The sequence below is a fragment of the Megalops cyprinoides genome, chromosome 4, assembly GCF_013368585.1.
Source record: "Megalops cyprinoides isolate fMegCyp1 chromosome 4, fMegCyp1.pri, whole genome shotgun sequence".
Lineage (NCBI taxonomy): Eukaryota > Metazoa > Chordata > Actinopteri > Elopiformes > Megalopidae > Megalops > Megalops cyprinoides.
In genome coordinates this window covers 27471858-27495313 of record NC_050586.1, presented here as the reverse complement: position 1 = coordinate 27495313, position 23456 = coordinate 27471858, and the positions used below count along the sequence as shown (strand labels likewise).

General features: G+C 44.4%; 1 protein-coding gene across 1 annotated transcript; it reads right to left on the bottom strand.

Annotated features, from left to right (window-relative positions):
* plcxd3 (phosphatidylinositol-specific phospholipase C, X domain containing 3) lies at window positions 1-21942 on the bottom strand. The gene is made up of 3 exons (XM_036527862.1): window positions 21784-21942; window positions 3531-4239; window positions 1-157 (listed from the first exon to the last, which is right to left on the bottom strand). Exons 1-3 carry the CDS (start codon window positions 21884-21886, stop codon window positions 1-3), a joined length of 969 nt encoding a protein of 322 aa, XP_036383755.1. The 5' UTR covers window positions 21887-21942.
* Between the last annotated feature and the right edge of the window lie 1514 nt (window positions 21943-23456).

The window sequence follows — 23456 nt, the reverse complement described above, 5'->3', positions numbered from 1 at the left end:
TCAGGTTGCGTTCTCCTCCTCTTCGTCCAGCAGGTAGTTGAGCGCGATGACGGCGCTGATGAAATCCCCCAGCTCCACGAAGTCGGCGGTGATGATGTTGACGCCACTCTCGCCGGGACGCTGTGAGCGGATCCACTGCATCATGCCGGGGAGTGCCCTGTCAGGTAGGGAGCCAGAACCCACAGACAGACACCGTCAGAGCCTCTCTCTTATCTCTAAAAATTCCAGCATTTCCACTCAGAGCCAGCTGTAGCTGAGGTACGGTCAAGGCGTGGTTGAAAGTCACTTCATGTACGGCTGGCTACCAGACACTCAATTTGGGCAGGACATGGCTACACTGTGTTTGGCAGGTGTAGGTGAGTTTGTGGAAGTGAGAAAGTAGGACATTGCCTGGCCCTGACTAAACTGTGTGGTCTCCCACAAATAGAACTGATAGGGTACCATGTTGGTAGCTTGCAATCTCACCAGTGTGCTGCCCGGTTGCTCATCATTTACCACCTATCAGAAAGGCTGGGAGGAAAAGGGATGTTACATGTACATTTAGTCGCAACTGGAATGGGATTGTTAATGAGAAAAGGTATGAAGCAAAAGTGGTTACTGATCGGTTTATGAACATGTGTATTTTGAGATCATCACATTCACTGCTGCTCTTATCTAGAGCAGTTTACACAGGTTTCAGTTCTTACATATTATACATTTATACAGCTGGATGTTTACTGAGAGTGTTTTGAGTTAGGTACCTTGACCAAGAGTACAACAGCAGGAGTGCCCCAGCAGGGAATCGAACCAGCAACGTCTGGCAGCATATATTTTAGCCAGACCCAAGTCCATGGCCATCGACTTACAGGTCAATGTAATCGAAACAACCTAAAAGGGGACTGATTCTCCGTTCAGCTGGCCCACACCAATCCTGCTCTGAGCCATGCAGAATGTTGGTGTGCTTTTTTGTGGTATACTGCATGCCAGATCCATTCAGCTATGTAAGAGGTCACCTGCCTGCACTTTGCACCCAACACTCCAGCTTTAGTACAGCATGAAGTGTTTGCATATCTCAGACTTTTTTGTTTTGTTTTGTTTTGGCAATCACATCCTATCCAAATTATGGTTAAAAATTAAGGTATCAAGGAACCTAAAGGAGATGAAGCAATTATAAGACTGTCTGCATCATCTTTGCATGACCCTCAGATGAGTATCTGCTACAATTTTCAATGACTCTGCTCAAAAAGACATCTGCCGTGAAATTACATGTAATTAGCATTTGAGTGTAGTATGACAGGCCGTTTTGAAATGCTGTTAAATCTTCTCCTTCAGTGGTTTAGTATATTGTAATTAGCTACATCAATACTGTCATGAATGAAGTTTCCCGACCATTTAAGTAGAAGTTGGCCCTGTTCAGCCTTCAGTGGCACTGTGTTGCTAGTTCAGGTCCCTCTTCCCTGTACAAACCCTCTCATATTCTGTAAATGGATTTGCTGTGTATATCAGCAGATCCATTTATGTGAATACAGCTATATATCAAAAAGCCCTGTGCATTCTCACAGAAAACTTGGTTCACTGAAATACGACTTTAGAATCATAAAAATAGCAGTTATTGATTCAAGTTCTCCACCCTTACCTCTGTTTTGTAATGGCCCTCACAGTAAATCAATACAGTTTTAAAAAATACAGCGGTGTCTGGAGCACTCTTTATTTTTGAGACTGGTATGCGGGAGTGAAGAAGTATTTGAAAATGAATCCTGGGCAAAATGTTTGGTTAAAAACCATTTGCCATAAGTGATTTGTGAAGAGAACAATCTAAAGTGCACTCAGAGAATTAAAAGGTAGTGTTAGCGCTATCCTCCTTGGCCCCTGTATCTCCGAAGAGAATGGCGGATCCAGTGCGCACAGTCGAGTGTCTGCTCCGAGTGGGGGTACAGGAGAGCGGCCGGTACCCGACAACGACAGGGTTAGAGTGGGCCTGGGATGACTCAGAGAGCGACGTTTTGTGCCTGCTCGTTTTCAGCAACACGGACGATGGTGACTCAGCGCAGCGCAAGCTTTGAAGTTGACCTGAAAAAGAAGCGCCGTCTCTCTCTGAGCTGAGCGGAGCTGTGACGACCGGGTGGGCGGCTGTTGCGACTCCAGCTCCTTGTGTTGCCTGCCACTTAGCAGACCTCTGGGCGCCGGGCAAGAGTCATCGTCTCTTCTCCTTATCACCGATGTAGATATGTGCAGTCATCACAGTTCGCTGATTTTGTTTAACAACAAACTAAATGTATTTTCTGGATATAATTGTTTTATATGGATCACACAGGTGTGTTGGAAGACACATTAAGCAAGTTGTCCAGTAAGTTTCAACATGAAGAACATTACAAGTATATTGTATTTTGTACCTTTCAAATTCCATGCACAACCTACAGTTATTTTTTAACTCCATCTGGCATTTTTGTTACATGATTCGTGCCAGCTGTCTCAGTTGGTGCAGCTTATTTTCAGCAATTCAAAATAAGACACTCTCAGTTAGTGTGAACTGTTGTGTCAAACGGAAATTTTAAATAGAAAAAGCTGCGGACGGAAAGAACACAAATCTGAAACGCAGCGGCTTGGTACGCGATACTTTAAAAGCGGCTAAATATAACTCCACACACCTCCCTACAGCGAACTTCCTGGTGGATTGGCTGGCGGGCGGACGCTCGGATTCTGTACCGACTACGACCAGTTCCACGGTTCTGCTTTAAATGCCATGATGACTCAGGGTGTTAAGGCTGCCCCCCAGTCAATGTCCCAGTTACATTTCACATAAATAACACACTAACACACGACTGAAACACGCTAATGCGTGACTGCTCATATGTGAAAACGGCACTTATACATGTATGAAGGTGATATCGCAGATATTCTGCATATTGACCAGATTGTCAGCCCCTGTGTACGTCACACTGAAAGGCGCTGAAACTGTGTGTGTGCGAATTTGCTGCTTCGTTATGGATGTTACTGACAGGGGAAGAAACAGAACATCAGCTAGCATAGTACCACAGATGGCAAGGGAACCTTTTAACAACCAGCATGTCCAGAACAAGGGAGCCAAATATTTGGCCATAACGATACCTTTGGAGGCATCTCTGCTGAATTTGGAAGAACGCAGAATGTCATGTATGTAATGGCAACTACACAAAATCAGTTTTGCTGTTATATCCCACCTGTTACACATTTGTTACACAGACGATGGGACTTTAATTTATGGCTGAAGATGTGGAACACTACCGTGCCTGTGCAATTCTAGTCATCTGTCATGGATGGCTAGGATTATACAGGCTAGTGTACACTCTGCTCACATGTCTGCTTTGCTCTGTGATTCTGAGACAGAAAAGAACATCAGCACTAAACTACTTTAAGGTATTGTTGCCTAGTGAGTATTGCATTTGAAAGCAAGCTGTGAATTATATTTGTGGTTCACACACCTGAGCAAACCTCAGCAGACTGCATTGAGGAGTACTCTGATGAACTGAGAGGTATGCTTTTCTACAACGCTAGGGAGCGCTCCAACATACCTTTCAGTGATGGTCTCCCTCAGGCCGCTGGCCACACCCTTCATGACCGTGCTAGCCTTGGGCGTGAGGACCACCTGCGAGACGAAGAAGGTGCCCTTGCGCCGGCGGTCGGACACCGACGCCTGCAGGAACTGGATCAGCTTCTCCGGGTCGGTGGTGTTGGCCCAGGGGGCGGGCATCATCTGGCCAGGCCAGAGGAAGGGCACCTCCAGGGCTATGGGGTTGTGGTAGAACACCAGCACCTGGTACTCCTTCTCCCACAGGTACTTGAGCGTCACCTCCTGGGCGAAGAGGGCAGGGCAGAGGCGGTCCCCGAACACCTCCCGCAGCATGCGCACCAGCTTCTCATGGTGGAGGTTCTGCACGCCGTAGAAATGGTTGAAGTCTAGGAAGACGACCTCGCGGGCGTGCGAGGCCAGGAAGGCGCTGATCTGCTCCAGGCCCTCCCTCACCTTGGCGCTGAAGAGGCCGTGGGCGAAGTAGAGCTCGTTGTCCGGGTCGCGGGGCTTTGTGGAGATGCGCAAGTCGAAGAAGCGGATCCCGGCTTCCAGCTGGCTGGAGAAGTTCATGGTCTGGGTGGCCAGCCACTTCCGCATCAGCTTCTTGGCCACGGTGCCGAACACGGAGACGAAGTTCTGCACTGTTTCCGGCTGCTCGGGGCCAACGGGTGACGCCTCGTCGATATAGAAGCTGAAGGAATCATGTGACCCTGTGGGACAGAAGCCTCGCTAGTGAAACAGAACAAACACCCTGCAACTACATAAGAATAAGTTAAGAAATGTGATTATTAAAGAATGTCAAAAGCCATAATTCAAAAAAAGCAGAGGGCCAGCAAGTAATGTGTTAATCCACATGTTGCATTTTTTTCCCTGTTGCATTTTTAGATTATTTATTTATTTTGCAGATGCTTCTATCCAGAGAGATGTACAAGGCCACCACAGTAAGTTCCATCAAATGTATATCTCAGGAGCAACCAGAATAGCAGGTACACAGCAGCCAGGAACACAGAGAACGAGCAAGGTGCACATAACAAAATCTAGCACACCATCATAATTCATGTTATCATGATGAGCAACATGCTAACATAATGCTTGTGTGCACATTAGAGCTTCATAAAAATCCGTAGTATTTTTACCTTCCAATTAAATTTGCATGGTGCCATAAAGTTTGTATTCTATCTTATGTGTATGGATATGCATTACTGTATGTTTGCATGCATGAAAGATACACGTTACACAATGCAAGTGATATCAAATATTTTATATTTAATCTTTTTTTACAATTATATTGCTAAAGTAAAGCCCCATGAGAGGGTTTAGAGCTTGGAGTCTCCTTCCCCAGATTACAGACTCATTACAGGTCATTTATCACCTCTTGGCGTCCTGAGACCCAGTGAACTCCCGGCTGATGAGGTCGCAGCGTAAGAGTCCTTGTGCGGGACCAGGGCGTTTCGCATCCCCTGTAATAAGGCTTTGACCCGGGTCACAGGGAGGACACAGCCTCCTATAGTGCCACAGCCTTGAGCTTGACACCAGCCATATATTCCACCACCGCAAATGAAAAGCGTAAATTCAACTCCCTGATCCGTGAACTCCCCCCCGTAATTTTCTTTCATGGACTTTAATCTCTTGTCTCTGACCTCTCTGCCCCTCCTGCCAACTCACCCATATTGGCCCTATCAATCTTTGAACAGTCTGTTTTTGTGCCTCAATTTATTTTTAGCATTTCTAACTTTTTAATATGCTCATGGGGTGAGAGGAGAAGGTTTTACGGGTGAAATAGGTTTAATTCACATGGGTGAACCTATCCGATGCGGCACCAACAGGTGTGAGAAAAAAAATTGGACGGGGCACTCTTGATGGTGATTTCATTTTTTGTCAAGGCGGTGGTTGAGGTGACAACAGCGTCCCAGGACAAGAGGAAATGACACACACTCATATTATGGTTCAGTGATGTCACAGGTTTCTTTACTTGTAAAACAGGGAGAACTATGAAAATTGGTACCCCTTGGTGCCAGTGTGGTGTAGCAATAAGGAACTGCATCTGTAACCAAACGGTTGTCAGTTCGACCCCCAGGTTGGACACTACAGTGGTACCCTTGATTGTGTTACTTATAGTAAGTAGAAGAAGCAGTACCATGCAAGTAGATCTGCAAATGAATCCAGAAGAATGTGGATTATCACATTTTTCAACTCTACAGATGACAGACAGAACACAGAGGTGTTACAGAAGTGGATCAGCTGCGGGTTTTTCAACCATGGCCTTGCTGACAGTGTGACATATCACACCTTGTAAATCAGCTCACCTTTGAGACCCAGCCAGGGAAACTCACATCACATCCAACTCTGGGAGATGACATCAGGTTTCCTCTAAACGAGGAAACTCACATTTTGGCTCTGAGAGATGACATCAGCTTTCCTCTAGTCAATGACACTTGCGTTCTGGCTCCTGAAGATGACATCAGCTCAAACAACTGACCCCCACTGCACACTCTGCCTCTAAACATTCTAAATAACACCATTGTGACTTAGCAGCGGGTTTCAAACAACACCCGCATGCCAAACGAAGAGATATTGTACACACAGCTAAGAGCCAAGGCCCTCAGGCATGTGCGTTAATTGTAACTAGCTTCGGCTTCTTAAGGGGTGATGTCAACCTCTGTAGCAAGCGCTAACCTTGTTACTCACTCTACTGTGGTCTGGTACATTATAAACACGCAGGTGATCTAGGATGCCCCTCAACTGCAGTAGCCACTTCCTCAACCCAAATTTTGCCTTACATCCGAAATCAGATGTCCCCTTTTGGGCTCTGGTCATGACTGAATGACATATCCAAACTGTAGTTTGTTTTATACTGACTTAAAAGATATTTTTAAATTGTGCTTTAATCTGAGATGAGCAACAGCGATGGCAACAGACCAAGGTTGTTTAAGTCACGGAAAGACGTACTGCGAGGTTTTGCACAAACCTGTTTGAGGAATCAAAGCACAATTGAAATCTGAACTCTATCCTCAGCCTCTCTGGGCTTTGAGAGGGCAAAGCTGGTTCGATAGCAGAAGCCACCACATGTCTCCCCTCTCTGCTCGCCCCGGGTGCGACCTTCAGCCTCCATCCATCCTCTCACGGGGGCGACCGCTGGCTCCCACCCCAACCGCAAGGCGAACGTTTAATCAATGAGGGCAAGGCTCATGCCAGGATTGCTTCAGGGCCAGCAGCTTCAGCACAGACGTTATTGACTGAGGATGGCATCACTCATGCTATTGAGAGCTTTGCCAAGACTGCCAAGAAAAAAGGTTCTGACAGACATATACACATGTGTACATGCACACATGCACATACAGTAAATGCGCATACACACACAGTATCCCTAATGACTGCATGCTAGACTCACTTGTACCTGGAGATTACATTCCACACCAGCACACAGTGTTGGCAGAGAATGTATTCTAGAATGTATGCACTCATTATTCATGTGTGCACCAATTATCAGAGCGTTGTGTAGGGGGCTGACATGTGTTTGGATCTGGTCCGTTGTGTCCTGTATATACCGTCTTGTGATTTTATTTGATGCATTTTGTGTTCTTTCACTGTAAGTTGTTCCAAATTACAAATGCAAATGCAATGTAAATGTAAATCACCCAGATATGTCTCATGCCAGGTTGGAATTTTCCTTCAAGAATGCAAAAACAGAGCATTTGGAACTGGGACAAATTTGGCCTTGAGATAAAGCTGAAGGAGGGCCAGAAGATACCCTTGAAAAAAACAGGGATGGAATTCATATTTCATTTCCGCCTCCCAGGTGAGTTATTTAAAGGAGTGCACGGTCCTCTGGGTACAGTGGTGAAAGGATGGTGATGGAAAAGCCACTGTCTGCCACAGCATCGGCATCCCGCCATCTGGGATTTGCCATCTTTGCTAAAAAAAAAAGATCAGTCCTCTAGCCGTTGCCGTGACAATGATACAACAACATTATCCCAGTCCTCTAGCCATGACGGAGGGTCTCGTCTCTCCACAAAGCAAGATGTAAGCCACAATCAGATAAATTCCCATCATGCAGTGTGAGCTGTGGTGCAGAACAGAGGATGCAGCACTGCAGTCTGGAACTGAGGGTTGCTGGGTTTAATCCTGGCTTTACCTCTATTTCTCAGTTGCAGAATAGCTAATAGATTGTGTGTATGATGTGTATAACCTTGTTTTTTGTGGCCACAGATGGGGGCAAATCAATTAATTTTATTCATCTTTTTTCATTTTACATTGCAGACAATTTCAGATATATTGTGCACATTTATGCACCTGAAGGTTCACTAATGTATTTTGGGGTATTTTACTCAAGGGTATAATGCATTCAGACTGCCCTGCTTACATTATGTGGCAAGACAGCAACATCTGGATTGGGTAACTCTGAAGCCTTTAGCCTTCTGCACTCCTATATTCTACTCGAGGTGTCTGATTGGTTAGAGTCCATGAGCCACCAGGTGTTCCATGTCAATAAGCCACTGCCTAGAGGACATGTTTAAAGGCCTGTTGATCCCCACGATCTACAGTACACACCTCAGACTGCAAATCGAGTCATTACTGATACTGAAAATTACATTAGCTGTGCTTTTGGAGATGGACATGCTGAAGCCCAGATACCAATAAAACCAGAATTGTATTAAACCACTGAGGAGCCGGTGTTGGCAAATTGAGCCGTGAGTGGTTGTGCAGTCCTTTTGTGATGTCACAGGTGTGTATCTATGCTGACCTGGTAAGCCCTAGCAACACCTTGAATTTCCTTTGCAGTCCGACAGGAAGGAAGAGATGGAAACAAAGGAAGTCTTTCTAATTTGAACCACAGATTCCATTTATTATGACCACATAATTAGCTCCCGCATTCCATCCATCAGCGGTGGATCTGGTGGTGCTGTGGTCTCTGCGGTCCTGTGCTAGCTGTGGATATTCTCTTTTAGAAGCAAATCAAAACACTTAAAGCTTCAACAATGGCATAGACACGACTTTCACTGTGAGGCGCACAGAGCGTACTGTTTGGTCAGAATAAATAGAGTATCTCTGTTTGAACCTTCTGTTCCACTGTGAGTTTTTTTTATAAAAGTCTAATGTCTGCTTTTCTCTTGACCACAGTCAATGCCAGAGTTTATTCTTTCAGACGCTTTTTCATTATAGTAATGTGTTAATTGAAATATGCTTGGGATTATCCCAGTTCTATGAACTTTGAACACGTGTCAAATTAAAATTAATTGAGTTTCAACCATTTACCACATATCTATGAAAAGAGTCTCTTCCTTAGTCATAAGATCATGTGGCCCTAAACACTTTGACTGCTTTTATTATTTGAAACCAAAGGTTTTCATTAAGAGATGATTGAATTCCAAATTCATTATTATGTTCCTTCAGAGATTACAGGTAATAGATTATGTTTGGGTTTAAGAGTTTAAGATGGTATAATACACATTGAAGATAAGATGTGTTGCTGCAATATTAACATCAGACCACTCCGCAGATTGAAAATCATTAACTTGTTTGATTTAACATTTATTTAATCCATTGATTAATCAGCCAAGGAATTAACTCACTTTTTAAGATGATTAAGCATGTGTTTTCTTTTGAGTTTTACAAAGCCATAAACCAGTTTGTTACTGAACTGATGAGAATAGGCTGATCCAAGAAAAATGACTTTAAAATCATCCTGGAAATGCATGCCTCACAAAGAGATTGGCCAGCCGTGTGCAAATGTCTGTTTCCCAGGAAGGCTGACTCTGTTTTACACACACTCTGTGGCCTGAGTGTGAAACCCCAGAGCAAACAGAGGGAAAGTCTCCTTTGCCCAGGAGGCAGTGTGACTACATCACCTCAGCCCTCCATTCCTGATCTCCACAGAGTATCCTTACAGCAATAATCCCCTTACGTAACATTTCCATGTTTCCTTCTTCTCCATCCTCCACCTTTAATCAATGTCACAGGCATGAGTGTGATTGCATTCAAGTGGGTGTATTTTGTGGTGCATGTATGCATGTGTGCCACTGTGCATGTATATAAACTCTCTCTCTCTCTCTCTCTCTCTCTCTCTCTCTCTCTCATAGCTCAAAGCAATATTGCTCTTCATTAGATGAACAGTCATATTGCATTGTGTTGTGTTGCACTGATCTCTTGTATGGCAGTGTATTTGAGGGGGGAGGGGTCATATCAAACCAAATCAGTGACTACAACCTTGTGTCATTTTTGCATCTCATTCACCCCGTTTGTACTGTCTCCAAATCAAGGGTCTGCACAGGCCTGAATCTGAAACCCTAGGTTGACCCAATCCGTGCACTTTAATACTTGAACTGAACTGAGACAATTAATATATCAGTTACCTGACCCCACTCAAACCTGGCCTGCTCGTGTGACAACACTACTGATTACCAAATCGGCAACTGGTAATAATGAAATGAAATGAAATCAGAATCATGTTCAGCAGCTTACATAAAAATTATTATAAATATTTCAAACATCTCCTTTTCAGTAAAACACACTGCACTCAGTAAATAAAGGTCCATTAAAAAAATAAATAACTCCCACAGCATGTAGCATTCAGCAGTTTAACAAGTGAATATAATACAGTCCATCCTTTTTGGGACAGCAGTAAGTCCATAGAAGTAAACAAATAAAAACGGGGGAATTCCTCTCAACACTTCACCAAAACGAGCAGTCCTTTTTGGGAAAAGGATGCCACTTAGGCTGAAATAAGTTCTTCCTGTCCAGATAAGCAAATAAATAAATTATTCCTCCATTCAGGGGTATGTTCAGTGGCCTTAAAAAGTTAATTCCCTTTGTGTATATGCCATTTATTCAAAAATAGATTTTAGACTGAAGTCTATACATCTGACATCTATAAATGCCCAATCACTGAACCCAAACTCATAGCACAATTGTAGGCCTGAACTGGCCTGGACCCAATGTGTTTCAGGTCAGACTGCAGGGTTTTACTCCAAATCCATGTCCTTACAACTCCCCTTGGCACCACACCCTACTTTGCAGCACAACTGGTGTGAAAGAGTGAGGTAACTGCAGAGCTGGGGCAGACGGCAAACAGAAGACTTAACAAAGCAATTACACTCCATTTTACTCCTCCCGCCCATGGGAAGCTCAGCAGGGACGATTACAACACTGTGTGCCTCACAAACAAACAAATGATTTATCCCCCTTTACCTGCTCCTAAATTACAGTGGATGCGTTTGGCACTGACATACTAATCAAATTATTCTTTCTCTCTCTATCAGGGGAGGTGACTGAGTAATGGATGATTTGATGGAGTGGAAAATGTGTCATGTAATTTCCCTGGGAAGAAAAGAATATGGAAAATTTTTCCATTTTCAGAATCTTGAGTACAATTAAAGTGGTCTTTTAGAAGCTAAATGAATATTTTTAATGAAAGTCAGCTGAATAATGGCTCTCTTCAGGCTAAACACTGCAGCTTCCTTCGTATATTTGTAGATACTAGTAGTGCTTATAGTGCCAACAGCTGTAGCAGAGACGTTGACAGAGTTGGAGGTATGCAGAGAGAGAGAGCGGCAGACAGAAAGAGAGGAAAACAGAAGGAAAGGGTGAAGGACAAGGAGTCAAGGAAGAGAGCAAGAGATGGAATCTTGAGTTATTGATTCTGCGATTTGTTGGTGCTCTCTGAGGAAGAATAGGCACTAGTTAGGGTTAGCTGTTGGGAAAGGTAGCTTCCTTCCAGCCGCTATTGACCGCAGAATTCCTGTTTTCAGATTGGCCACACCTTCTAGGTCCTTGTGTTTAGGAGCTGAACACTGTCAGAAATGAATCTACGAAACCCAATCCTCTTCCAGCTCAGCGCCGCAACACAACAATGCATTAGGGGCCTACACAACACCATAAACATGTCTGATGCAATTCAGATCAATTAACTCATGGAATCCTCCCTGCAGGCAGACATGTTCTCTGCTTCTCTTGGTAGGCGTTGGCTGCCATGCATAGCCGGAGCATTGAGGGTGAAGATGGGTTAAATGAACCGTTCTCAGCCTCCCGCTGCCGGCCTCACGCAACCGGCCGCTCAGCCGAGCCAGTGATCACACAACGCCGCCCACGTGGCCTTGGATCTGTGTCACCTCCTCGGACAGACAGAGCACCACTCCCGATCTTCTGGAAGTGATGTCAAAAAAGGAGATTCGAAACATGCTTTCTGGGTCATGTGAAAACCGCATGGCCAGAAACACACAAATCTGAGCGCCAAGCCTCCGCTGCTTTGATCGCTCTGCTGTGAAGAGACCGAGTTAAAACAACAGTGTTCCAATGACACTGCAGCCTGACAGAAATTGCTGAATTGCAATATGACACACAATCGGGAGCAAACCTGCAAAACCCTTTGAGTTCACGGATAACGATGCCCTTACAATTTGAAAAGCTAGCCAAATACAGCCAAACCGGTGGAGTGAATATACAGTGCAATTCCAGCAAATGATGCTGCCCTACATCAGCTCTGTTTAGTCGCTGGCCGAGTAACAGGCCACAGCGTGACAGGATGATATGATGTGCGCAGATCCCGGCTTGCCTGGGTGAGCAGGACGCATATTGCCTGACGGAAGAGCTGCTGCACCCAGAGCCTGGCTTTCCCTCCCCTGAGGGCACCTGCGGATAGAGGAGCTGCACAGATGCTAAGGACCAAAAACGTGCTGTCAATCATATCCCAGCAGACCCGGGATGCCTCCAAGAAAAATCATTATTACAGGAAAACAGTCTCTCTATACATCACCCTCTCACTCCATCTCTTTCCCTCTCTCCTCTCTCATTTTTCTATCTCTCTCTTTTCCAATCCCAATATCCCCTCCCCCTGTCACTCCCTCCATCTCTCTTCTCTCACTCAGCCCTTCCCCCTCTATCTTTCCATCTCTCCTGCTGGCCTCCACTCTCTCTGTCTTTTCTGGTAACTTAACAATTTGGTGTTCTGGCCACCTAATCCCTTCCATTTATCTTGTTTATTGAGACATCAGAGACGGCAAATCTTCCCTCATTCAGGGCAGTGCAGGATGGAAAGATGGGTGAATAGCCAATAGGTTTTTTTTTTGTTTTTTTTTACAAAAAATGTTTATTGGATAATTACACTCATCCACTCTACCATCCCATGTCTTATCATCTACACCTGTAGACAGTTGTTCTCTCATCTTTTATTCCTGCTGTTCATCACTCATGCAGTGACGTTCTGCCCCTCATTTGCAGAGGGAAAATGTTTTCGGTAGGAATTTGACCATGGTTGTATTTGTTTTTCTGGCTTTGATACATTGCTAATTCATCTTGACCCAACCCGAAACTGGCCAGAAGACACTGCTGAAACTCAACTTACCTTACAGAGTAAAAGCCCCCTCTGCAGAATGCATAAAGACATTGGGTTTTCTCAGGTTGTTCTGAGCCCTCCTGTCAGACCCGCCTCCAGCCAACTGCCTGTTCAGCCACGCCCACGCTCTGAGTCGCCTGAGTTTTGACCACACCTGCAGCAAATTCATTTTAACACCACAGTGGATTTAAGGACTGCAATTCAGGCACCACTTTGTGAGGTATTGCACCTTCATGCTGAACCGGTGTCTTGGTGGTTATGCTTTGCTCTGTTCCTGGTTTGACCTGTTTGCCTGTTTTTTGACCCTGCTTATTGTCTGGCAGTTTGGATTGGTTGTTTGGTGTTACTGTTTGCCCTCCACGTTCTTTGACCCTGGCTTGTGTTTGGACCATTCTTGAAGATTTCTGTTTTGGATTTGTGGACTCTATTAAAAGTACTGGAGCTCTGCAATTGGGTCTTCTGACTCTTTTGTTACACCTCCCCATAGGCTTTGAACATGTGTGGCCATTTCTAGAATGTCTACATTACTTGGACAAAATACTGAATGATGGTTGGTACAGCCAAATACACATGTTCTTACCTACCTATTAACTACCTGATATAAAGGTAGTTATATGTAACATAAAAAAACAGGTTGGAGCCATTTGCGCTCCTCCTCCTGGCCATCCATTATCCATGGGGAGCAAGTAGACAAAGACTGAGATGTGAGACAAGCAGGCCAAACTCACTGCACATGCAGATAACCTAATGACACCTTAACTGATGACAGCTAAATCCCGGTCCAAGATGAGGGCAGAGTAGCCCTGCAGACACTCCAGCCCTCCAGGACCAGGGTAGAGTAGCCATGCAGTCACTGCAGCCCTCAGGACCAAGGCGGAGTAGCCCTGCAGACAATGTGGCAGTCCAGAACCAGAGCAGACACTGTGGCCCTCCAGTACCAGAACTAACTAGATCTGTCATGGACAAATTTCTTATGCTCATGAGCAAAAGTCTATTTAAATTCCAGCAAACCAGATGAGCTGAAAAAGCCTTAAAGGATGCTACATTCTTATTCCACACAGCATTCACAAGCTGTATAATGGCTTTTTGTGTTCTCCATTGTTTCCAGTTCTATTTCCACTTTTCTTTTATGCAGAAAATTCAGAGCAATTAACCTTTTTAAACATCGAGGTGGCTTTTCCGGAACATTCTCCTCCATTGTATGCTGCATTACCCAGGAGCACCCAAATCGAAGGGCCGCAATTTGTTTTAATTTAACGGCATGATTGCATTCCATGGCAACACTGACCTAGCTGCTTGATAAATCAAAAGTAGATCTCTGCAGCTCTAGTCTGTAGCATGCAAATACCACCCACTTCAGCACTGGATTCATCTCATCCCTTGTGTCTCTGTCCATCTTCTGATAAGAGCTTTGATTTCTTTTCAAGAACAGGAAAAGCTCCCAGTTAACAAATAAGGCAAGGTCGGTTCTTCTGTCGCTCCAACCTTGTATGTTATTTTCACAAATGCCTGAACAGTTTTCTTTGAATAGCAATGATTATCTCCTCAAGCATTACACCTAACAAAATCGTGAGACAGACTAAAAGCCAGAGTCTCAATGCATTACCAATCCACAGACGGAAGGAAATATTTATTGCAAGGTAAAAAGCTGCAAGGAAATAATTAAATCTTACATAAAAAAAAATAATAATAATACGGATAGTGCTTCACGAGCTTGTATGCCAGTTTGGCCAACTGTACTAAAATCACAGTCATAATCATAACAAGTGAATTATGTGCATTTGGAGATTAAAAAAACAGTGTTGGCAATGTGAGGTGCATCATGGGTACTCTGGCTCCCTGCCCGTCGTGAAGATGTCAGCAGGGGAGGCCCAAAAGAACGGCCAGAAAAGCTAGATCGACGGCGGTGCGATGCCGAGCCTGTTTTTATTCTCTCTCTGGCTGGGAGAAGGAAAAATTACAGTGACAGATTGAGAAGTCAACGCGTATTTGCAGTGCTACGGGGCCCATTCCAGATATGCCCCTCCACATAAAGGAAACAAACATGTCGAACTGCGTCTCCAGTGTCAGTCTTCGCCCTCGTCAAGCGCAAGGTCTGACGGTATGTCTAATGAGTCAACTGACGGATGGAAGGGCTATTTACAGGGAAACAGTTATTCATATGAAATAAGGTGCTTCCAACAAAATGACAAATCGCAATTCTTTTTCTCATTGAATAGAACCAGCCCTGTTTTGCTTGTTTAACAGCTATTCTGTCAGCTATTTTGCACCCCACTAATATTCTTGTACTTTGAACTGAACTGGGATCACGCCTTTCAAGTGCATTTCACAGTTTTCGATTGGTTTCGAATTGTATATGCAATTTATGTATATGCAATTTAATATGTAATTTAATGATTATAGGTAATTATTTTGGTATGCGTTTTTAGTATTTTTGTAAAATTTGTACCAGCATAGAAGTAGACTGAATGACTATTAGCCTTTTGCCCTGTAGCTGAGTCAGCGTGTTTAATTGCGAGCAGATGACAACCCTGGCATCTCTTCATGAGAGTGAATGGAGGCGTCTGCTGTTCAAGTCAAGAGCAAGGCAAACTAAAACAGAGCAGAGAAAAGCCAGAGTATCAACAGGATTTTATTTATCTACCCATCATGCTTTTACTTTTTCCCTCTGTGCTTTTTCATTTTGGTACATTGCGCCCCCTCCAAAACCATGCTCTCTACGCCCTTCAATTTCCTAGTACTTCCTTGGACACAGCTGTTCACCAGCGGGTGACTGATAGCGGGCAGATGCCCTGCTCTCCCCCCCAAACACACACATACATGTATGCAAAAATGAGTGTAACCTTGTCTACAGTAAGCATCAATGTCAAGCAATTATATAAATAGAAAAATAAATAAATGGATGAGGACACCTTGGGGCATTTTCTCAGTTTCTGATTGGTCAAGGCCCCTCTCCCCATTCCACAGAATATGAAACAATGCAGCACTTGTGATGTCACAAGCAACATATGAAATGGTGTGTGTGTGTGCATGCGTGCGTGCGTGCGTGCATGTGTGTGTGTGTGTGTGTGTGTGGTGTGTCTTGGAGGGGCTTTTGCAATTTTGAAGTGTTCAAGAATGAGTTTATTATTTTGAGAATCCGTTAAATTGCACTTGAAAAAGCATTTAAATGCTTTGTACTACAATGCATATTTGCCATGAAATTCCAAATATATTGGAATGGATGGAATCTTAGGCCTTGTATGAGCACATACTTACTAGGTTCAATCCCATGGTACTTTGGCTAAAATTTACCTTGTGACATCTTTGAATACACCGTTGCCCACTGGGACTGCATGCATCGCCAAAGAACCTCCTACTGCTGGTACAGATGCATAGTGTAGAACTGCACCAAGATACACCATCACTTCTGCATATCTGCATATGAGCTTCCCATTTCTGCTCATTATGCTTAGGTGTTTATTAAAGGACATAGCCTTAGACCTTAAATGCAATGCAATAGCCAGTTCTCCTGTAGCTGCAGGTGTGAGGCACGATGAATGGAGTGTGTTCGGTGATGCTCTGTTGTTATCGCATGCTGATTATTACTAAGACCCACCCTGAAGCTGCAGATGAAAATAACCTGTTAGCCAATGGGGCTTACTCTGGTATAATGTATCAAATTTTACAAAAGTGTTAAATATTGCATACTAGGCCAATGCATATATAGATAAACAAAGGAACAATGAAAGCTATTAAAGGTAAGTATCAGTACTTACCTTTAATCAGAGTATCAGAGATTTTTATCCCGAACAGCTGATCCTGAATCAGATTCAAAATTTGACACTTAATGTTTGAAGATACACCCAGGGAAACAGGCAAGCTGATCCTAGATCCGCTGTTAAAATACCCAGAGAGGAATGGGCAGAGCAGCGACAGAAGAAAGGGTGATGTAAGACGTTAGGGGGGCTTGTGGGGATTTTGAGGGGAGTGGGGGGCACAGCATGTGGGGGTCACATTGGGCAGTGGTCTCTCACCCACTGGGTAATGACAGCGCTCACACTCATAACACACAGAATGGCCACCGCCAGCTGCAGCAATTAGCCGCTAATCTCTCAAGGAAATTACAACATATGCTACCAGCAGAAGTGTACAGTGGGCCAAAATTGCACATTTGGATGAGAGGTCTTCACGGGTCTAAATAATTAAAGACTGAGCCGAACCAGATCAGTGCATGATTCTGCCAACCTCGCCTGCGCCCTAAGCTTTATCTGTCTATTAATATTCAGCCCCCCCACTCCCACTGGGCAACAAGCTGAACCCGGGGACTTGTGTGCATCCCTGGCTGCTGAAACGGCACATTTTGGTTTTGATCGTGTGTTGATGAGGTGCTAGCTGGGTGATCAGGCATGCTATTAAATAATGGATGGAAATAAAATTTTCATGCTTTACTAGCCACACATTATTCATAAGCGCACACAGCAAAAAATAACACCGGGCTGTGATCTGTGACAGTTTATTAGCTGTAATAGCTGTCTGTGAATGCTCATGTCCACAATTGTACAGACTTGGGTAGCATTCATGAAACTCACAAAGTTACCTTTAAGTATAGTGCCACTATTGTACAACATAAGCATATTCACCTGTGGAAAGAGCAATATTTCATGTGTCTGCACCTTTTATATTTTCGGCCACTACACTAATATCTAAACATGTACATATTTCCCATGATGCACCACATGGCATTGCCCCCTATGTACTAGTGCACAGTAGATCTGTGTCCACAATGGGTCTCTCTGGGAAGTGTTGTTTATCGACCTAAATTACATCTTTATTAAGCATGGCTTTGGATGCTAAAGGCCAGACAATTAAACCCTGCATCTCCTCAATTAAAAGGGATGCAGCTCCTTCACTTTTAGCGTACGGTGGTGTATCGTACACAGTCTCATCATATCTATTTGGATCCTGTGTTCCTTCCACCCTCAACACTCTCCATTGTAGAAGGCTCTAGCTGGCAGTTTGAGTTTCCTGTTCTGTCTACATTACTACCTTACTATGCTAGCTGCTAGCTATAGTTTTTTTTCTCTTTAGACCACACCTCCTCATTAACATTCCTGAGGAGCCCACAAATCGGAACACTCATAGTCACAACAATGGGAGAGACAGAACTGTCAGTGTGAAGCACACTGAGTTGACTATCTGGTCCATTTATAGAGTATCTGTGATAGTGTTGTCTGGACATCGTCACTGAGATACACTGGAATAAATGCTCCACTGGCTTGCTGGCTTTGTTACTGTTTTTCTTTTTTTCAATTTGATCAGCTGACTTCTGGTTGCAATGGGTGTAGCCTCCCTAGGAGAATAAAAGGAGGACCACGCTGGGCTTAATCCAGTAAAGCAGATGAGAGTGTGCTGACACCGCCCCCCCCCCCCCACCCCCACCCCGCCCCCAACTCCCAGAGCTGCAGTGCGAAACAGAGGATGTTCACTCCCCTGTTAAAACAAGCCACCTCTTCAGCTGATGGACTCTACTCTGCAAAATGAAAGGCTCCGCTGACCCTTCCAGAACGCCATGCCGAGAACCTTCAAACCCGCCACAGCTGCGTCAGAAAAAAAAAAAATGCTGGGGATTTGACAGCGTGTTGAGCTAATTTGCTCCTGGCGACACACACACAGAAGAACAGCCACCAGGGGAGAAAAATCAATAGCAGGATGATTTTTTTTCTTTTTTTTTTTTTTTTTTTAGGCAAATTTTCCTCCGGGAGTTGGGGTTGGGGAGGAGGGGAGGCAAGGCTTTGAAAAGCCTGTCGACAGAGCCAGCGCGCTGCTGGAACGAACCTTGAGATACTGTGCTCTACTGGGTCAATTAGGATCTCCCAGGGACAGGAGGCATCATTTCCAGGTCTTTCATCAAAGCCTGGACTCGCAGGAAAGTTCTGGTCTCACAGCATGTTTTCAGTGGTGTAACAGGAGCTTTCTGAATCTGGACAAGAGCTCCCATGGTTAAACTTCCTCCCATGTTCACAGGGGGCCTGTCAATGTTTCATAATAAATCAATTGGAAACTACCCTGACAATTTACAAAAAAGAAGGGGCTTTATTGGAAGTCATACGAAACAGGCTTCCATTCAGCTAGAGAAGGAAGTGCTATAGTGCCCATCTGTTGCTGAGACATTACAAATTTTGTTGTTTTTTTTTTTTGAGCATCAGCCATTATTCTCTCCCATCCAAGTAAATAGTTGTGTATTTATTTCAGCTCAATACAATGGCCAGCAGCCACCGCAATCCATAGTCTTCTTCTGGCTTGGTTAGTAATTGGATGGAAGACCTTCTGAGAAAACCAAGCTACAGCAAAAGTAGGCCAGTAGGGGGCAATCTTCCCTCTGCACCAAACAGTAAACCATTGCCCCAGGGCAGGGATAGGGATGCTGTACTCCAGCAAATGCCATTTTTCAGGTGAGATGTTAAAGCATGGTCCTGCCTCATTACAGGTTTTATGTACATATCACAAACAGCAGGGCTGTTGTCTGCCACCTAATGTAGCTCTTTCAGTCTAGCCATCTAATTATCCTCTATAGTAATTGACCAAAATAGTTAATTAGCTGCACAGTAAAAGTTCTGGTGCAAAAGAATGCAATGTTATATAAAATGTCTGTGCATCATCCAGGTTGGTGCTACACAATTGTATGAAGTCACAAGTTAGTGTTGCATGCTGGGACTTTGAGTTCCCTTGCATCTGATATATTGTGCTTCAGATTACACTGAATATTTGTGCAGATGCACATTTTGGTACCCTGTGAGGTACAGTAGCAGTGAGGTTCATTGCACGTAGGGATTAAAATGATATGAAAATCAACACCATTATTCCTTTTTTGAAAGTTTTAAGTTGTAACTGATTGAGTAAATGATTTGACCAATGACCACATAATTTACCAAAGAATCAGTCCATGAAAAACTGTTCCACTAAAAATAAAACTGTTTTATCACAATGGCTCCAGGAGTTATATTTCTCAGATTCACCATGGAAACTCCTAGTATACTAGTATGCCAACCTGGTCTGCCAGTGAAAACAAATGTCTGATGGCCTAGAAATTAAGCTACCTCAAAGTTTCTTCTTAATAATCATGGCACACTGGTTCCCTTCAGCCCTCAAGCATCCAGTAGGCCTATATCTGCCCATCAAAATACTCCAGTTTGGAGATGAGGGTAAGTGCTTTGACATGAAGGAAGGATGTCCTAGGAGAGAGGAAGTGTTTAGGTCAAAGGGGTGTGATACACTGTACATTTCTGTGGCAGGTGCTGGCCCGGAGCCAGGCACATCTGTTTATGAGCAACGATGAGATAACGAGGCTCCTGTTGTCGATCCCCTCCTCCGTGTGCTGCGCTCTGAATAGAATTCCCATGACACCGGTGTCCTTCTATGACCGACATTATCAACAACAGTCCCTGGGTCAGCCTTGCGCGAGTGTGTGCGCAGAGATGGCTGGTGTATACTTGCGTGCGTACGAGTGAACGCGCACGTAATGGAGGCGCTGCAATACCGACCTGCTACTTCAGTTGACACAGTTCCAGCAAGCGCCCAGCCGCCCTACCTTGACTTCACTAACAAGTTAATGTATGACCGACTGGCGCAGAATTCATTAGCGACTAATTAGCCATTCCATCGTAGGAGTTAAATCGAGGGGACAGTGACACGGGCGTTAATCATGGTCTGTAATCAGTGGCGGGTCCTTGGAATCTTCGCAAGCTGATTGTCCCTGACGGCCACGCAGCTGGTGCTCGTGCCGCTGCAAACAAAGCCAAATCTCAAGTCCCAGGAAGGCAGGAAACGTCGCGTTCCTCTGGTGGAAAGGTCGCATTGCTTTTCAAGACATATCTTTTAAAAGGTTTGCATTCTGGTTAGTTTTGTTCCAGTTAGAACACACAGCACACAAGGGCAAAGGGGCACATACTGTGCACTAGCAGTCGCCTATGGCGACAGATTATAGTAATATCTAATATCAGCAAAGGAGTTATGCAGTTATTACAGGTAAGAATATTAATCACTTGTGACAGTTAATTATTTGCATGCAAATCATATTATGTAGGGCTCAAATGAAGGGCTGTGCCCCCCTCTTCAGAGATATCCTACAGCCGTCGGAGAGTCCACATGACTTGCTCTTCGGTGATCTGTGATGCGATGTTAGGTTCAAACGTCGTACAGGTGGTATTTCTGTGCGGCTGGTTAGTTCAGTACAGCGACAGTCACTGCATCGAACCCAGTCCGTCCGACAAAAGTAAATGAAAATTAGGAAAAGAACTTGGGGTTTGTTTCAAGTTGTTTCGCCAAGTGCCATCATATTGCCGTGAATGCACTTCAAGGCTAGATTGGACTGGCTAACAGGCGGTTCGGTATCTCACTTTGCACTTGCAGCGCATCATTAAGGTAGCGCATAATTGTTGGCGTTAAACTCGGAAAGCAGACCCGCCACACCCGAGTTTGCCTATTTGTCTATACCCGGTACTTGATGGTTGAGGATTTATCAACAGATTCCCGAAAATACAGACATTTATATTCCACACCTTTCACATCCCTCGGTAGCGCAACAAGTGTCACTTGCTGTCACTGTAAGACGGTAAAATCGGTAAAGGTGAACACTATTTTCTGAGATTGGGATCCAACGTTTACGGGAATTTGTGAATATTATTCTTAGTCCGAATTATCGGACTAATACTACGACTGGGAAGATGGCAGTTTTCGTGTTTACGTGTTATTTTGAAATGTAATGTTTAAACAAACTGCGAATGTTTTAGCTACATCTGCTACGATAACCAGCCCTCCGACAATGGAAATATTGGACAAACCCATGCGTTTCACTGCGAGGCAAACGCTACGATGTGCAGTAACACCATTCCGAATATGAATAATCTTTAACTTACAAAGAGGCAAAGTGGAAAACACTTACCAGGTATCGCAAGATTTGTGAGAGGAATGCTGTGAATGTTCTCCGGTAAACTTGCCATCCAGTCCGCGAATCGGAGTTCGTTTCTCCCATGAGATGAAGCCATCGTACCGCTTTCCTGGTGCCTCGCTCCTTCTGCCAGCGCCGTGTGTTCTGTGTAACGCTCGCTCCAGCTCACACTCAGACAGACAGAGAGCGAGTTCACACCACGCTCAGGGCCACACCCCCAGGACGGCGCGCACACATGCTACATATTTTTAATGTGTTATCTTGAGGTTGTACGGGACTTCACAAGCTTTGCAGCGTGCTTTACGTTGACACTGATAGCCCTTTATGGTTTCATATAGTTGAGGAATGGTCTAACCATCAAACATTCCCGGTGCGAGACTTGCATGCACAGGGTTAATTTCTAGGACGCTTTCCATGTGTGATTAAATTCGATTGGCGAAACCAGTGTTTATGAGCGGACTTCCTGTCTCTACATTTTTGCCATATATTATTTTCTTCGAGTAATTGGCAACTGGCCCTTGTCCAGTTGCTCGTTTCAATGTTAGTCTAAGCGCACCATGACCCAATTCATGCTGCAAACGATACGGCGCGAGAAACACGAGGGTGTCTGCGCCTCCACGGTGCTCTTCGGTCTTGTGCGCTATTGGTGCTGTTCACGCCGGTGGTGCTGAAATTATTCTCGCCAGTATTTCGCGATTCATTTTCGTTGGTATTTTGTAGCAAACATGGCTCTTGGCTGGATGAAGGGTTCATTATATTCCGAGCTCCACACTTCTAATACAATCACAGAAACTGAGTCAACAGGCACCCTTCTCTCCAAGCAATTCATGCTAAGCACCTCGTGGGTACAGCTGCGGTAACCCTACTTGGGAAATGAACTCTTAGCCTTCCGTTCTAGGCCGTGTTTCACCGGTTGACGCTATCAGTGGGTTATATATGAGTTGTAAAGATTAAAGTGCATTATTAGCATGCACGTCCATGTGCACAAGTGTGTTCTATCCACCTGTTACGTCTTTATATAATTGATATCTGCCTGCAGTTATCTGCATAACACTGGTGATTTCTTGCTTCTCTTTGCATTTGTCTTCACTTGAGATGGAAAAAGCACAAACACATCTGCTTCTGCGAATTTCGAACGGGTAGCTCTGCCCTACACTATACATTTTTTAGCGCATGTCCTGCATGCAGCTTTCAGGCGTGGCTCATCATGACAGATTTATGACCAGATGGAGACTTCGGCATCTGCTATACCTGGCATTAGAATTGCTATCATGACTTATGCTGTCCCTGAACACTGAGTATCCTGAACACTGAACAAATGTTGGGCTTGCGCCTGCTTGGGGTCCTCCCTCCCTGAGTTGGGGACTTTACTTTAATCGCCACAGCGAATATCTGAACAGCTGTAGCAAATTGGTCATCTCATGGGCAAACAGAGTTTTGAGAAGAAGGAAGCTACTCGTGTGAATCCCAGGAAAGATGCTTTTGTGCATTATTTCCATCCAAAATATTTCACTGAAAGGATTTTGTTTTAATGACAATACTTTACAGTAGAATATACATATTGTTATATGGCTGTATACTAAATACTTCTGTCAAAATGACAGAAAATTGCCACAGAAGACTAAGTAATAAAAATAAAAGCATGCCCTATGCCCCTGGTTGGGTTC

What these genes read in the sequence shown, in the direction of transcription:
- plcxd3 (XM_036527862.1), bottom strand. Translation starts at nt 21,886, where the DNA reads ATGGCTTCATCTCATGGGAGAAACGAACTCCGATTCGCGGACTGGATG. An exon ending in CACAAATCTTGCGATACCTG is followed by an intron (nt 4,240 to 21,783) that starts GTAAGTGTTTTC and finishes TCTGTCCCACAG; the next exon opens with GGTCACATGATTCCTTCAGC. An exon ending in AGGGAGACCATCACTGAAAG is followed by an intron (nt 158 to 3,530) that starts GTATGTTGGAGC and finishes CCTACCTGACAG; the next exon opens with GGCACTCCCCGGCATGATGC.